Source organism: Sylvia atricapilla, chromosome 4 (assembly GCF_009819655.1).
Source record: "Sylvia atricapilla isolate bSylAtr1 chromosome 4, bSylAtr1.pri, whole genome shotgun sequence".
NCBI lineage: Eukaryota > Metazoa > Chordata > Aves > Passeriformes > Sylviidae > Sylvia > Sylvia atricapilla.
Window position 1 is genome coordinate 29309571 of NC_089143.1, and position 13917 is coordinate 29323487.

General features: G+C 35.9%; 1 protein-coding gene across 1 annotated transcript in view; it reads left to right on the plus strand.

The window, feature by feature from the left end:
- HTT (huntingtin) overlaps positions 1-13917 on the plus strand; it is an 81533-nt gene that overhangs the window by 50637 nt on the left and 16979 nt on the right. The window contains exons 40-53 of the mRNA XM_066317422.1: positions 770-977; positions 2477-2618; positions 3851-4030; positions 5488-5664; positions 5911-5987; positions 7212-7350; positions 8937-9059; positions 9952-10165; positions 10370-10515; positions 10980-11157; positions 11441-11533; positions 11973-12160; positions 12792-12918; positions 13752-13852. Coding sequence (XP_066173519.1) covers positions 770-977; positions 2477-2618; positions 3851-4030; positions 5488-5664; positions 5911-5987; positions 7212-7350; positions 8937-9059; positions 9952-10165; positions 10370-10515; positions 10980-11157; positions 11441-11533; positions 11973-12160; positions 12792-12918; positions 13752-13852 — 2093 coding nt within the window. The remainder of the gene's footprint in view (positions 1-769; positions 978-2476; positions 2619-3850; positions 4031-5487; positions 5665-5910; positions 5988-7211; positions 7351-8936; positions 9060-9951; positions 10166-10369; positions 10516-10979; positions 11158-11440; positions 11534-11972; positions 12161-12791; positions 12919-13751; positions 13853-13917) is intronic.

A 13917-nucleotide genomic window follows, 5' to 3' on the forward strand; every position in this document is an offset into this window, starting at 1 on the left:
GTGGAATTTATAGCTTCATTCTTCTGTATGTCTGGCAAGAAAAGCAAGTAACACTGCAGATTTCCTTCATTATTCTGATTAGCTCTTGGTTTCTAACTGACTCTGAATAAACATTTTTCCCCCCTTGTCTTCTTATAGAAACTCAAAAAGTCTTATACCTTTAGACAGCTTTCCTTGTTTTCCTACCATTTTCTAATTTCTTTTTTCCCCCAACCTTGGTTTTGGCATACAAGCACAGAATCAGCAAATCAGAAAGCAAAATTCTGCTTTTTTGCTGAGTGTTCCATTTTCAGGGTTATGGCAGAAATACCTAATTTTTGCACTTTAGAAATTGGATGGAAGAGAATAAATTTAGTTTCAACTAAATTGTTTGGATAGCCATCCTCTGAAGTAGGATACTTGTAGGTGTTCTTCCTTAACATGCAGGGTAGTAGTTACCTCATGGTTCTTAAGTAGAACATCTGTGTTTTAATTTATAAACAAAAAAACTAACCCTGGTCCACAGGTGACAGTTTTAAATTTAATGAAGGTTTTCATGTATCAGATTAATGAGAATTGTCATGAAACCTGTCTAAACATTATTTATTGGATCTGAGAGATGGTCATTTCTGGTTTACACACTGCGCTTGGGCAAACTTCATCACTTGCCTTAAATTTGTAAAACTGCTTATAATTTACCTTTCTTGCAGGAATTCTACCTTGAATAATTTTAAAGCTTTAGAATTCAGACTAGAGCTTTGTTACTCTAACATGGTTTTATTGTTTTCAGGGATGTTTAGAAGAATCACAGCTGCAGCCACCAGACTTTTTACAGGAGATGGTTCTGATGGTAGTTTCTATACACTTGAAAGTCTGAGTGACCTTGTTCAGTCCATGATTCCCACTCATCCTTCTTTAGTTCTCCTGTGGTGTCACATCTTGCTTCTTGTCAATTATACCAACTACAACTGGTGGTCAGAAGTGCATCAAACCCCAAAGTAAGTTTTGGTTTTGTTCCCTAATAGTGTGTTTCATATAATTATATTTTCTAAAATCATATTAAAACAATCCAGCTGCTTCTGACAAGCCTGTCAGCCCATTGAATGGTGCTGCTTGGATTATGAAATGTAGTTGGGCCTTTACTTTGTGTGTACATATTGTCTGTTCTGGTATTGGTGTGACTTCCAAACTAAGGAAATGTGTCCTGCACTCAGTTGCTCCTCAGAAGAACTGCCAGGTAATCTCTCCACTTCTAAGGCATGAAAGCTTCATCTGTGTACTACTTTTTATTAAAACTATGGAAATAACTATAGCAAAATACTCAGTGTTTCATGTTTTTTTGGTGACCTCATATTGTACTTTCTAGGAAATAACCAGCCCGTGGAGATGATGGACACTGTTGTATTTGTGACATTACAATCTGATCATATAACTGTAGCTACAGAATTATCTGTTCTCAGTGGGTCCTGTTGCTAAATGCTGTCAAAACATGGTATTAGCACCATGCTGGTTCATTAGCATTGAGCACTTTAATAACCTTACTCAATTCTAGTTGTCTGAAATTTGGAGATTGGTTCTGAAATGAGTGTTCTCTTGGTTTGAGGTTAGTTTATCCCACCTGTCACTGGAGTGATTTGTCCTCAGTGGATAATGAAGGGTCCTCCTGTGGGGGTGGGTATTCCTCTGTTTTAACTGTAGAGGGGAGGTGAACAAATGGCTTGAGAGACATTCCTGGTGCTTGTGCAGTGAATGTTGGGCAGTCTCGTCTTGCTCTACAACTCAAGCGTATCATTACTTTCACAGATGTGAGATTCTTGCTTCAGTTCAACTGTTATGTATTGAAAAAGTGTTATTCTAAATTGTGGGAATATGGAATTACCAGGATTATGAGCAAAGCAGGGCAACTACTCAGGCATTGGAAAAGGCTGTCTAGGGAAGGGTAAAATCACCATCCCTGGAAGTGTTGAAAAGGTGTGTGGATGTGGCACTTCAGCATATGGCTTAGTGATGAGCCATGATGTGGTGCTAGGTTTAAGGTTGGATTTGGTGATCTTACAGGCAACTTTGATAATTCTCTGAACTAAAGCAGCTTTTTAAAATTTATTTACCAGTATTACCTATTTTCTGGGTTGGGCATCACTTTTAATCTAACACTAGACTAAGTGCTCAAGAGCACTGGTTTGCTGTGAGAAGAAAAATACAGTAATAGGTTTTACTATCCTACCAGAGATGCAACAGCCCATGTTTTTCTTTTAAATAACTCATTTAGTTCTTTAGACTGTCTGAAGAAGTAGTAAGCAATACTGCAATTGTTAAAAAATAAACATCTGATGGAAAGCAAAGTGTCTACTTCAAGGAGGTGTGATGTTTGGATAAAGTTTACAGGGAAAGACATGTCATGTATGGACACTGATAGGGTACTCCAAGCACTTCGGTTGTTCATGTTTCAGTAGCCATGCTAAGAAAATAGTAACAACATCTAATGTACTTTTTGCAGGCGACACAGCCTTTCTACTACTAAACTGCTTAGCCCTCATGTATCTGGAGACAGTGATGAATCTGACTTGGAATCTAAGCGTGGCATGTGCAATCGTGAGATAGTGAGAAGAGGAGCACTCATTCTCTTTTGTGACTACGTTGTAAGTTTTGAATTACGACTTTTACAACTACAGTTTTGAGGTATTTTATGATGCTGACAGTCATTTACTACTGATCTATGCTAACTGGAAAGTGAAGTGTGCGTTAAATGAAAAATGAAGATCTGTGAAACTAGTAGTTTTATTTTCAGATGGTGCTTCTGTAAGCTTAGATATGACCTCATTTGGCATTGTTTTCTGTTCTGATCTGAGAGTTCTCTTGGCTTGTAAAGTTTACCTGGTGGGAAATAGAATTGCCCTTGGGGTATCATATCCCTTACTTAGCAGGTACTTGGAGCACACTAAGTAGTTCCAGACTTCCCAACATCAGTAGCAGTTCACAGTGCCAAGGAGACAACGAATTTCCATCTCTACAACATAAGCAAAGAGGTTTAACATTAACGTTTAAACTTCCATTTTGGTTCTCCGGTGAGAACAATTTCTGTGGCATCAGCCTTTTGCTGCCTCAGTTTTAGTTCATTGGGAACTTTAGAAGTGAATCTTCAGTAATAGGAGGTATTGCACTTGGCTTTGCCCCTCAGATCAGTTTTGCGGTAAGGAAACAGCATTTCTTTCAAGTTGATTTGAACAGAAAGCTATGTTTAGGAAGCACTTCAAGTACTAATGCACAGTCACTAGAGTTAGATTAGAAGTCATCCAAGGTAAAATGCTGCAGAACCTCTTCACTGAGGTGCTGTACAAGCTCTCAGCATTGCCAGTTAACTCTACAGATATTTTCATATTGCATTCCACTGCTTGTTGATGTACACAAGCCTTTAGAGGTTTGACGTTAATTATTGACTGATCTCTTTGGATTTGCTTTCCAGAAATTCTTCAATTTTTGTTGAAGGCCAGTAGTAATAAGAAATCGTTAAGAAGCCTAAATTAAAATCACATTTTACAAGACAGCTCTGTGTGCATGTCTATTTCATTAAAAGCAGCATCTTTGAATCAATCTTCTCAATTTACTTGTTGCTGATCCGTTTTTTTAGTGTTTTTAGAAAAATAAGTTGCACATTCATAAATAAGGTAAATGCCTTACTTTGCAACAAGAGCAAAACATTTGGAAAACTTATTATGTAAAAATAATCATGGTGGTATCAAGATACAGACACTCTATGCCATTATTTAGCTACCAGAATTATTTATGAGTAGCTTTATGTTGTGTCATGTTTAGTAATTAAAATCTTAATATTGGTTTTACTGCAATCAGATTTTAATCTTTTTCCTTTTAGTGTCAAAACCTACATGATTCAGAACACCTGACCTGGCTTATTGTGAATCATGTTCAAGACTTGATTAATCTGTCCCATGAGCCTCCAGTACAAGATTTTATCAGCGCTGTTCACAGGAATTCTGCAGCCAGTGGTCTCTTCATCCAGGCCATTCAGTCACGGTGTGAGAATCTTGCAGCTGTAAGTTTGACTTTTTGACTTCTTGTAAAGAATAAAGTCACTTCATGTCAGCATAAGTTTAACTGATAAGTATGCAAAGTTTGACATTTCTGGGTCATTTATCGACTTCTAATTTTATTTTTAAAATCACTTACTTAAAAATGCAAGCAGCAAACCTTATATTAGCAACTTCAGTATTAGATGTGTTCCAGTCCATCAAATCTATGAATTCAAGTGGAGATGGTTAAGCTGCTTTTCTTCCTTCATGTATATTATCTCATGCAATCAATATCTGATGGGTAAAATAAAGCTGTAACTGTCAGCTTCGATTTCAGTGCCTTAGTAGTATAGATAGCAAACTAACTACAGAGGCAGGAACCAGTCCATCTTCATATGCCCTGACAAGATGAAAATTATTTTTGAGCTCATGCCTTCCCCATTGATACGTTCTGAAAGTTGTAGCCACTTGGTGAGCAAAAATCACTGAGAAATTCAGGGTATTATTTCTGTTGATTATTTTAGTTTTCAAATTAAAAGGAGTGGATGATACTTTGTAGGTTTGTAAGGTTGTATGCATCTCTCTTAATCAGGGGAAGTGTCATTTGCTGGACTTTTTCTAGAGATAATTGTGATTAATGTGATAATAATCTAGAGATAATTGTGCCACCTGCACCCTGAGGAGCTTCAGTGCTGTTTCTTATCTCTTTCCATTGTTTCTGTCACATCTAGGGCAGCTTTAAAGTTAGGTGATATTAGTCTGGGCTTCAGCAGCTGAGAATCAGCAGAATGAACTAAGCTGAATATGTTTTAATGGAAGATATAGTCACTCTGTGGAATACTTGGTGATAATCGGGAAAGACAGTAAAATTAAAATAGATTTAATAGGTATTAACAGATTGCTCTAAACCTAGATTGGTTTCATGAGTCAAACTGTTTCGTCTTTGTGTTTCTCCCTTTAGAATACTAGTGTTGAATTGGTGCTCATATTCAAAAAAACAAAAGAAATTAAAAAAAAAAAAATTATTTGCACACCCTTTTGATCCTGAGTTGCTACTGCTGTTTCTTAACATATGCTCAGAAGATCCCCAAGGATTATCTGTATTTCTGTACTGTCACGTGTCTTGACTATGCACATATTCCTGCCTTCTTCCAGAAAGAGTTAAGTTTCTCACTGTGTTCAAAGCTTTTTGCAATTTCACTTAAATATATAACTTTTTTCCCCTTAAAGTTTTTGATCCCTATGTTTTACTTACTCTTGTAAGAGTAAGCTTTTACAGTTACACATCAAACAACTTAGTGTTCATATTCATTAAATAATCCAGTAACTCATTCACACAGAGATTATTATATTGACCAGGTAGTTGTCTGCTATCGTTTTTTCTGAGTGTCTTTCCCTTTAGCTTTTATATCTTTATATTCCAAATTGATTGTAATTTTTTTTTGTCTGTTTCTCTGTTTCGTGCTGTTTCAACATCTAGCCCACAACCCTGAAGAAGACCTTGCAGTGCTTGGAGGGAATCCACCTGAGCCAGTCCGGGGCTGTGCTGACCCTGTACGTGGACAAGCTGCTGTGCACTCCCTTCCGAGTGCTGGCTCGCATGGTGGACACCCTGGCCTGCCGCCGGGTGGAAATGCTGCTGGCAGCAACTCTGCAGGTACAGAGGAATCCATGCCTGGGAAACACTTTGGGTAGTGCCAGTGTTATCGAGGGCAGTGATTCAAAGTACATCAAAATATGATTAAGTGATTTTGTTTGATGGATTTTTTTGATTGGTATATAGATGCATGAATGTTTACTTTATTTCGCTTTAATTGCCTGTAACTTTGTTAATCTGGTAAAAGTATTTTGGGGGATTTTACTTATATCTGTCCTGTAAAATTCTTGTGATTCTTTTGTATAGAACAGCATTGCTCAGTTACCAGTTGAAGAACTGGACAGAATCCAGGAGTACCTTCAAAACAGTGGATTAGCAGCAAGGTAAATAATACCAATAATACCATTAAAATGTCAAACTAAGTAACGTTCTAATACCAATCATGTTAAGTCTGTTTTCCCACATTTTGGCTTTTTTTCCTACAGATCAGATAGTGGTTGTTTTGGGGGTAAACCAAGAAAGCCTCTCATAAGATGCTGGTGTGTTCTGGCCCAAGGGGCAGTTGTGTTAGCTGTGTTGAATTTGCAGTAAGAACTACTTAAGAACTAAAGCAAGCTCTACAGGGTTACCTCAGATTCTCTTTCCTGTATCCCACTAAGTATTTAACTTTTGAGAGACAGGTTCTGCAAATTAATTTCTTGAAAAAATCTCTTTTACTAAAGCCAACTTTATTTTCCTCAAACTTGCAAAATATTGTCAGTTCAAGCTACCTGGGCTTGGGGTTTTTTTAGTTAGTTAGTTTTTTTGTTTGTTTTCTTTTTTCCCCCAGACAACTGTGTTAAAAGTTTGAACTGTTTATTCTCCTGGCTAAACAGTTTACTGCTGGTATAAAAAGGAGGATATTACTCATTTTTTGAAAACTTTCTATTTTATGTTGGAAAGATCCTTATTTACTCCTCTTGTTACTACTGCGGATTGAAATAAGTAGGGGAAAGAAACTAAAATGTGAGACTGCAGGTAATCAGTAGTAATGTGTCTACGTAGGTAATGTTCTATTTAATTTTTTTACAAATTACTTTGTACAGGTTCTTGATAGCAGTAGTAGAATTAAAAAAAAAACCAAACAAGAAAACCTGTACCAAAAAAGGAAAAAAAAACCCATCTCTGGCACTGACATAAATCCAGAAACTGAAGTTTTTAGTATAGTGAGGGATCATTTTTTAAAATAGAAGTATAGTTGTAGTGGATCTTTTGATTAGCATCTGTTAAAATGGAGTTTTTTTGCAGTCAAATAATCTGTACACTAATTTTGATTCTTTGTACTCATTAAAAGATTATCTGGATAAAGAAATCTGTATTTTAAGCTTAAGTATGTCACACATTTTAATGCTAAATCAAATTTAAATCTTTATTTGTTGATGGTGCTAAGTTAATTAATTTTAGCCTCTGATAGTTTGCATCATATGGTTGCATGTATCTAACAAAAAACTGAGGACCCTTCTGCTTTTCTGTCCTGCTATTAGAATTGAGTCACTGGATATCTTTCTATTTTTAAATTATTCCCCAAACTAAGATAGCTCTCTGCTGATGTGTTCTTCTGTTTTCAGACACCAAAGACTCTACTCACTCTTGGATAGGTTTCGTCTTATGGTAGCACCAGACACAACCAGTCCTTCACCTCTGGTTACCTCACACCCACTAGATGGGGAAGACCAACCAGCTTTAGAGAAAGTTGTTCTAGACAAAGTAAGATTATTATGTTTAGAAAGAGTCACTAAAAGTGTCTTGGCTATAAACAAGCTTTATTCATTACAAAATATTTAAATGCAGCTTATTTTTGCTATGCAGTTAATCCTCTCAGGAGTGTCATACTGTATCTCAAATATAGATCAGTGATTAATTTCATGTGTGTTGGCTGACTGTTGAACTTAGGATGGATAATTGGCACAAACCTAGATGTTTGTTATATTGACAGTGCTGTGAAAAATTTACCAAGTTTGGTTTCTTTGCTCAGCTTTAATGGAAAGATTTATATACAGTTCAGTAGAGACAGATAAATAATCTTGTTTTCTTGATGTGTTTTACTATAGTTACTAGCTTCATTCATTTGCTGTAAGTTGTTGGCTGTCTCTTGGAAATTAAACATTGCTTGTTCAGTTTCTCCTTCTCAGCTTTAAATTACTTTCAGAGAACAATCAAGAATACTTAACTGTTTCTGTCTTCCATGAACTTAGACATGTTTATTTCCAAGTGAAGTGGAAGGCTAAGAGGAAGTCTTGGGGTCTTCTTTGTCTTCTTTATTCCTAGTTTCTCCCATGGTACAAATAATTTCTCCTTTTCATCCCTTCATGTTCTACAGTGATACACAGTAATAGGAAACTTATGTAACTGAGATGGCAAAAATTATTTGATTAGCTGATAGTCTAAATGAGTCTGAGCAGTCATTGTCTTAGGGGAGACAGTGAGACCTACTTGGACAGCAGGAGAAAAAATGCTGTGCCCAGAAACCATTTACCCATGGCTTTGTCTTCAAATTACCCCAAAAATCTCCTTTGTCTGTTACTGTAAATTCTAAACAAAAGTAGTTTTTGTATGTTTCCCCCACAACTCCTGCATAGTTCATAGAATCATAGAATATCTTACGTTGGAAGGGACTCATAAGGGCCAGTGAGTACAACTCCCTACTTCTCACAGGGCTACCTAAAAATAAATCCTACTACTAAAAGCATTGTCCAGATGCTCCTTGAACTCTGAGAGGTTTAGTTGTGTTCTAGTTAATTAATGTCAGCCAATTTGTTTGAATATTGGAATATTTTTATATATTTATAAATATAATGCCCAAAATATATTTATTATAGTTATATTTTATATTTATTGTTTAGTTTAATATTTTATTTACTTCTTATATTAATATATAAACAAATATTTATTTGAATATTTGAAGAGTTTTCTTCCTTGGTTATAGTATCGAGTTTTCTGTTATTTGTGTGACTACTTAGTATTCCATGCTTTTTTCCTAATTGTCTGCTCAACTTGAATAAAAGTACCTGCACTATATGTTAAGATTCATTTTTCCTCATTTCATGTCCAGTCTCTATGGAAATAGACAACTTGCCACTGGACATCCATTGGTCCAGTTTAAAATGTTCCATTTACATTCACCAATTTGGTTTTCTTTGCTTTTTAATTTGAGGGATTTTTTTTAATCTTAATGTAGTCTACACGTGTCTTAGACATTCAGTGCTAATGAGAAGTTCTCCCTCTGCCCCCCATATACTGTGTTGTTATCTGAAAACAAGTATTAAATAAATTTCCTTTTTTGATCATTCAAGGACTGGTATGTGTCACTAGTGCGGTCCCAGTGCTACATCAAGTCTGACTCAGCGCTGCTAGAAGGAGCAGAGCTGGTAAATAGGATTCCTCAGCCTGACCTAAACTCCTTCATGACCAGCAAGGTAACTTCTTTGTCAGAAGCAGAGGATGAAATTAGTTCAAGTGTTCCTATTGGTAGTATTAAGAGATTGCATTCTGAAGTGTTTACGTTCTTAAATGTAAACACTTCACATTTGTATAATACTGACACTGATAATATATACTGATAATACTAATTCCCTTAATTTTAGAAACTTAAATAGTAGATACTTGTGTAAAACAGTGGATATCTGTGTCTAGCAATGTTGCTGATAGTAACTTACTAGTAGTTCAGGTTGAGTACATAGAATGGAAGGAAAGGTTTATTTATGTACTGCAATCAGAATAATCCAATCTTACCCATTTTACATAATCTTGTTTTGTCATACAGTCTCTTCCAAGGCCAGCTGTTTCTGTAACCTCTTCAATATCTGTGCTGGATGACTTGCAGTAAGCCAGTGACAGGTCACAGCCAGTAAATCTGGCATAAAGGACATAACTTGTATCTAAGTATCTAATAACTTGTATCTAAGAGTGTCTTTTGTTCAAATTCTCACCATGGTATTTACTGCGGGTATACAGAAATAATTGTTGGGAACCTGTTTGTAAAAAGATACTTGACTTTTTTGTTTGAAAACTTACTACTTGAAGATTCCTTGTATATATGTCATCCTTAACTTTATGCACACAAGTCCTGAAAATTTGGAATAAGCATATTGATTTTTCTTTCCAGTATGGTACTGGTTGGAATTTAAATTTGGAGCCGGTGTGGAATAAACCATATTGGTATGCCACAGTAGAGCAGAGGTCCTAATAATAAGTTAGTTAATCAATAAACTGTAAATTTACCACCACATTAGTATGTTAAAATAATGCCATCAGAAACTTAGTTTCACTTTAAAAGCAATTTTTTTTCTATTTCTTTTTTAATTTCAGGAATTCAACCTAAGCTTGTTAGCACCTTGTTTAAGCCTTGGCATGAATGAGATCTCAAGAGACCAGAAGAGCAGCTTCTTTGAAACAGCTCGGAGGGTAACTCTGGATCATGTGTCCTCTGCTGTACAAAACCTTCCAGCCAACCACCAGGTTTTTCAACCACTATTGCCAACTGAGCCATCAGCCTACTGGAAAAAACTAAACGATATCTTTGGTAATAGAAATAATGGTCTTTTAAAGTTTATTCTCTCCTCTGCAAAGATACTTTACAGATGTCTTGTGAATACATGAACTTACTATTTAAAAAAAAAAAATCAAGATACCTGGAATAAAAGTGCTTATGAAATAGTTCTGAAAAACATTTATTGAATGGAAAAAGAATTCAAACTGCTAGATTTCATCCAGTCTTATTTTATAGGAGATGAGGTGATGTATCAGTCTATGATGACACTTTGTCGTGCACTGGCTCAGTATTTGTTGTTACTGTCAAAACTACCAGCTGGTCTCCGTGTTCCTCCTGACAAAGAGGATGATATCCTGAAATTCGTAGTGATGTCAGTAGAGGTAAGAAACTACACCGTAATTAAAGATGTGATGAGATGTTGGGAGAGGGAACAACTCTATCTTAAACTGATCACCACTGAGTAATTTTTGATTGGGGCAATTCTTTTGTCTTAACTAGAAATTTCTTCAGTGTTCTTTTGTGTTTGACCTATGCTAGTAAATTAGATTTGGCTTGTGAGACAAGCACAGCTTTATACAAGGAGAGGTTGGTTAATTGATTGATTGACGGGATGATGCTGGCATTTGGGAGAACAGGTCGTGCACTGATTTTGGGGACTCTTAGTAAACAGTATATAAATGTCATAATTTTCTTGTACTTAAAATAGTGTTTTCTCAGGAAAAAAACCCAATATATTTGCTACTAAAACTTTACATTTTGCTGAGTTTAAAAAAAGTCACCCTTGGTTAGGAGTTGTTCTGTTGTGAAAATTTGCTATTAATGGAGAACTTCTGTTTTTGTACAGGCACTATCATGGCATTTAGTGCATGACCAGATTCCATTAAGTGTAGATCTTCAAGCTGGTCTGGATTGTTGCTGTCTGACACTACAGCAGCCTAGTCTCTGGAATTTGCTGTCCTCTGCAGCTCATGTGACATATGCTTGCTCCTTAATTAACTGCATTAGATTTATCATAGAAGCAGGTGAGTGCAGTTTGATCAGCTACGAGAAAAATTTTGTTAATAGATTGCCAGTCATCACTGATCAAATGCTGTGTGTCTGGAATATTTCCTTTGAGTCCTTATTAATTATTTAACAAATTTAATTTTTACTACTTTAGTTTTTCCATTTAAAATTTAGTGTTTACATTTGAACTTGGCAAATGCCTGGGATATGTAAAACATTTGACTGCTATGTGGTGTTGATTACAAAATGGAATATGAAATAGGTAATAGTGTATCATTCAAATATTTTTCTCCAATTCAGTTGCTGTGGAACCTGGTAATCAACTTCTGAGTCCTGAAAGAAAGAATACTTCAAAACCTTTAAGTGAGGGAGAAATTGATTCAAATGTACAGAGTAAGTAAACAGTGAATTTTGCTTCTGCCCTAAACTTTCACTGAAGAAATATTTTTACTTTCCATTCCTGTTTTCCTTTCCATTACTATTGGATTTAACAATGAAAGTTCATCTGAGACCATATTTGTATTTGGTAAATGTCTATTAAATATAGATTGCCATATTTTTGACAGGTATAGTTGTTTCTTCTTGAATGTTATACATTAATGCAGATTTTTCTTTTGAGGGATTCTGTTAGCTGTGCAGCATGCTACAGACTGAGCTTTTTAAAGTGTGGGATTTAAATTTTTTATAATTTCTTTGTATGTGTCCTTATTGTGGTTTTGTCCTTTTTAATTAAGATACTCTTTTGTTAAGGATTTTTTGTGTTTCTGGTTTTTAAAATTATTTGTATTTTGGGTGGATTCATAGAACTGAATTTCTTTTTCTCCCAACAAAGAAACAAAACACATTATTGCAGCATGTGAAACAGTAGCTGAGATGGTGGAATGCTTACAGACTGTCTTGTCACTGGGGCACAAAAGAAACAGCAGCATCCCTGCATTTCTCACTCCTGTCCTGAAGAACATCATCATCAGTTTAGCAAGGCTGCCTCTAGTGAACAGCTACACCAGAGTACCTCCCTTGGTATGTTTATTCTGCTTTGCTTTCAGGACTTTAAAAGTTATTGAAGACCTTTGGAAACCAAACATGGTGCTGCATCTTAAGTTCTACAACAGTAGGACTTCAACCTTTAGCTGATTTGATCAATCAGTTTTTCTTTCTGAACACTGAGTAACAACACATGCAAGGCCATTTCTCTGTTTCTCAGCACTCTGTTTTTGAGGGGATGTCAAAACATGATTTTTTTTGGTTGAAACTTTTTTGCCCCCTCTCTGATGTATCAGTGTGCTTTTTCAGACATCTATAGTATGTGAACTTTCTTCCTTGAATTACGTTTCAGCATCATTTCTGCACAATCTCTAAACTGAAATATGTGACAGAACTTATTTGCTTCTATATCTAAAGTTGAACCATAAAACTGGGTAATTAATTTACAGTGGAAAGTATAATGAAAAAAGCCCTAAAATAAGAAATACGGTGTACATTGTATAGAAGTTTTGTTAGACGTTCCATCTTCCTTTGAGTATTTTTCTATTTGGAGAACTACTTTTATTTACAGATGTCTTGTTGCCTTTGAATGATGCCTGTATATTTAGGCTCTAATATAAATACTGTATCTGGTTTGGATAATTAAACTTTCACTATACTTCTTTAGGTCTGGAAATTAGGCTGGTCACCAAAGCCTTTAGGTGACTTTGGCACAGTTTTTCCTGAAATCCCAGTAGAATTTCTACAAGAAAAGGAAATCTTTAAGGAGTTCATCTATCGCATTAATACACTTGGTATGTACAAAATTTAATGGATGCACTTGGCTCTTATTGAGCATTTTCCTGTGTTTTGAAATTACTGAATAATTGTATCTGAAACTGTTTACTTTTGTTTCTGATGTGGAAGACATAGTATTTCAGAGCAGGTTAGTAATTGTGCTGCAGTAATTCTTACATTTTGTTCAGTGAAGAGAATAATTTTTGGGTTTATTTCAATCATTTATTCCAGCTCAGGGGAATTTTGATGTGCTCTTGCAGAATGCGACCACTTGTTTTCTGGAACATACTCTTGACAGCATGTTTGAGAATATTTTGTTTTCCCCCAACTTTTTTCAATGCATCGTATAAAGTTCTGTGATAAGAAACCTCTGTATCAGTTCAGACATTAGATGTTTGGGTTGGACTAGAAGATCTTGAAGGCATCCTTCCAACCCAACCCAGAGCATTCTATGAGTGTCTTAGAACAGTGTTTCTCTCCACCTTCCTGGAGCTGAAGGAGAGAAGCTGCAGTGCTCTCTGCCATTCCCATCCACACCTAGTAAATCACGGAATCACAGAGTAAGCTGAATTGTAAGGATCCCACAAGGATCGTTGAGTCCCAGCTCCTGGCCTTCCACAGCATCATCCCCAAGAGTCACATCATGGGCCTGAGAGTATTGTCCAAACACTTATTAAAATCTGTCAGGCTTGGTGCTGTGACCACTTCCCTGGGGAGCCACTTCCATTACAAAAAACGAATAGGAAATGGTATGAAACTGAATCTGTAAAAACAAAATACCTTTTTTTATGCTGTTCCTTGTTTAACTTTGTATTGAGACATAAATGGCTATCTCTGAGTGTTTCCATAGGATGGATCAGCCGTACTCAGTTTGAGGAGACTTGGGCTACTTTGCTTGGTGTGCTCGTAACTCAGCCCATTGTAATGGACCAAGAGGAGAACCAACAGGAGGTAATGTCATTCACTGTATTTTTTTAATGAGATTTTACTTTAACCAAGAAAAGTGTTTCTATTAA